This window comes from Anopheles cruzii, unplaced genomic scaffold (genome assembly GCF_943734635.1).
Source record: "Anopheles cruzii unplaced genomic scaffold, idAnoCruzAS_RS32_06 scaffold00660_ctg1, whole genome shotgun sequence".
NCBI classification, from domain to species: domain Eukaryota; kingdom Metazoa; phylum Arthropoda; class Insecta; order Diptera; family Culicidae; genus Anopheles; species Anopheles cruzii.
Genome location: NW_026454252.1, coordinates 355 through 1,879, shown reverse-complemented (window position 1 = coordinate 1,879; position 1,525 = coordinate 355). Strand labels below are relative to the sequence as shown.

Genomic DNA, 1,525 nt, shown 5'->3' with positions numbered 1-1,525 from the left:
GCATTCTCGGCAGCGCCCCGAAAGCCCTTCTCGAAGACGTTCATTAGCAAAGTAGCGGCATGATTAATTGGACCGACCGACCGGAGAACGTGCGCCAGGTGCCGTAGCCAAATGCGGGCCCACGTGGTTCGTGGCCCCAAACCAAACACGAAACGAGCTCAGTTTCAGAGTGAGAAAGAGAGAGAGCGTGCGGCACAATTGATTGATCTGATCCGTGCTCCATTAGAGTGGTGCCCAACAGTAAAGAATGGCGTCCATTTCTGAGCTGCCGAACTAATGAGAACTTAATTCTACGCCACAGTTTACCCCCAGTACGACCCGATCATCAACGGGCTGCAGCACAACGGGGTGCAGCACAACTACGCGCTCGGGGACTTCGTGGTGGCCAACTGCTCGTCGGACATGTCCAGTCCGCCGGCCCGGCTCTACTGGTTCATCAACGACCGCAACGTAAGTATCGGGCTCGTTCGTTCGGCCCTCCACGGTGGTTCTGGTCTGAGGCATCCCGTCCCGTCCACAGGTGCCGTCCGAGTACCTGCAGCCCCAGCACGAGACGACGGTCGAGAACGATGGGTTTCTGCTGCGCTCGCGGACCCTCGAGATACGGTTCTACATCGACGAGAAGCGGCTCGGGCGGCTCAAGGGCAAGCTGGTGCTCAAGTGTCTGGCCCGGATCGACGCGATACCGCAGGCGACCCGCGAGTCGTCGCAGATCATCTACATCCCAACCACGGACGAGCTGCGCAACCAGAAGCTCATCAACTGGCGCGGCTCCGGCGGTGAGTGATGCCCATGGTTTTGGGGTCTTGAGCGCCTATGAGCGCCATAAGCAGCTCATAATCAATGACACCGTGCTGATCCTAAGGTCGTACTTTGCTGCGAATAATAGCTCCTTTTCTGGGTCAGATCTCAGGAGCTGCTGTGTGGATGTTGACAGCATCGTTCAGAGCCTTAGGCCGCAAATCAACAGGAACCCAAGCCCAAGCCCCATTGAAATCGCCGACTTTTATGCGACCCAAAACGGGTTTCCAGGCAACTCTATACAGCTTTGCGAAATTAGGTCGTACATTCGGCCCAAGTCTTTGATGTTCGCCCATTCGATTGCATTAATTGATGTCTATAACGTTGTCCGTCAATAATTTAATCACATTTTGTAAGCTCACAGTACACCGTACCTTTCATATCCCACCACAGTTAATATTTTGCCAAAGTTGCGATGGACCCGGTTCACCAGGCTGTATCCAGGGCTCTTTGTGTTTAGGATTCTCGTAGTGAATCCAATTTTTATCACCAGTGATGATTTGGTACAAGAACCCCTTTCTTTTCTGAAACGGAAGCAGTAATTCGCAAATGGTTCTCTCGGTTCCTTTCAGTTCATGTGGAACCCAATAAGACTTTTTTCTAATCATTCCCAAGGCACTCAGGCGATGGGAAATGTCTTGAAGTGAGTGAGTGAAGTGATCGCGCTCCAGAAATGTTAGCCCATAATAGATGAAAAACAGATGAAGTCTCAGACTTTAATCGC

At 52.3% G+C, this 1,525-nt stretch overlaps 1 protein-coding gene across 1 annotated transcript; it reads left to right on the top strand.

Annotated features, from left to right (window-relative positions):
• Window positions 1–301: 301 nt before the first annotated feature.
• Window positions 302–779, top strand: LOC128276166 (uncharacterized; the record flags this gene model as incomplete). Its single annotated transcript, XM_053014633.1, has 2 exons — window positions 302–450; window positions 521–779. Coding segments are annotated over 2 exons (408 nt in total), but the record flags the coding sequence as incomplete, so codon positions are not given.
• Between the last annotated feature and the right edge of the window lie 746 nt (window positions 780–1,525).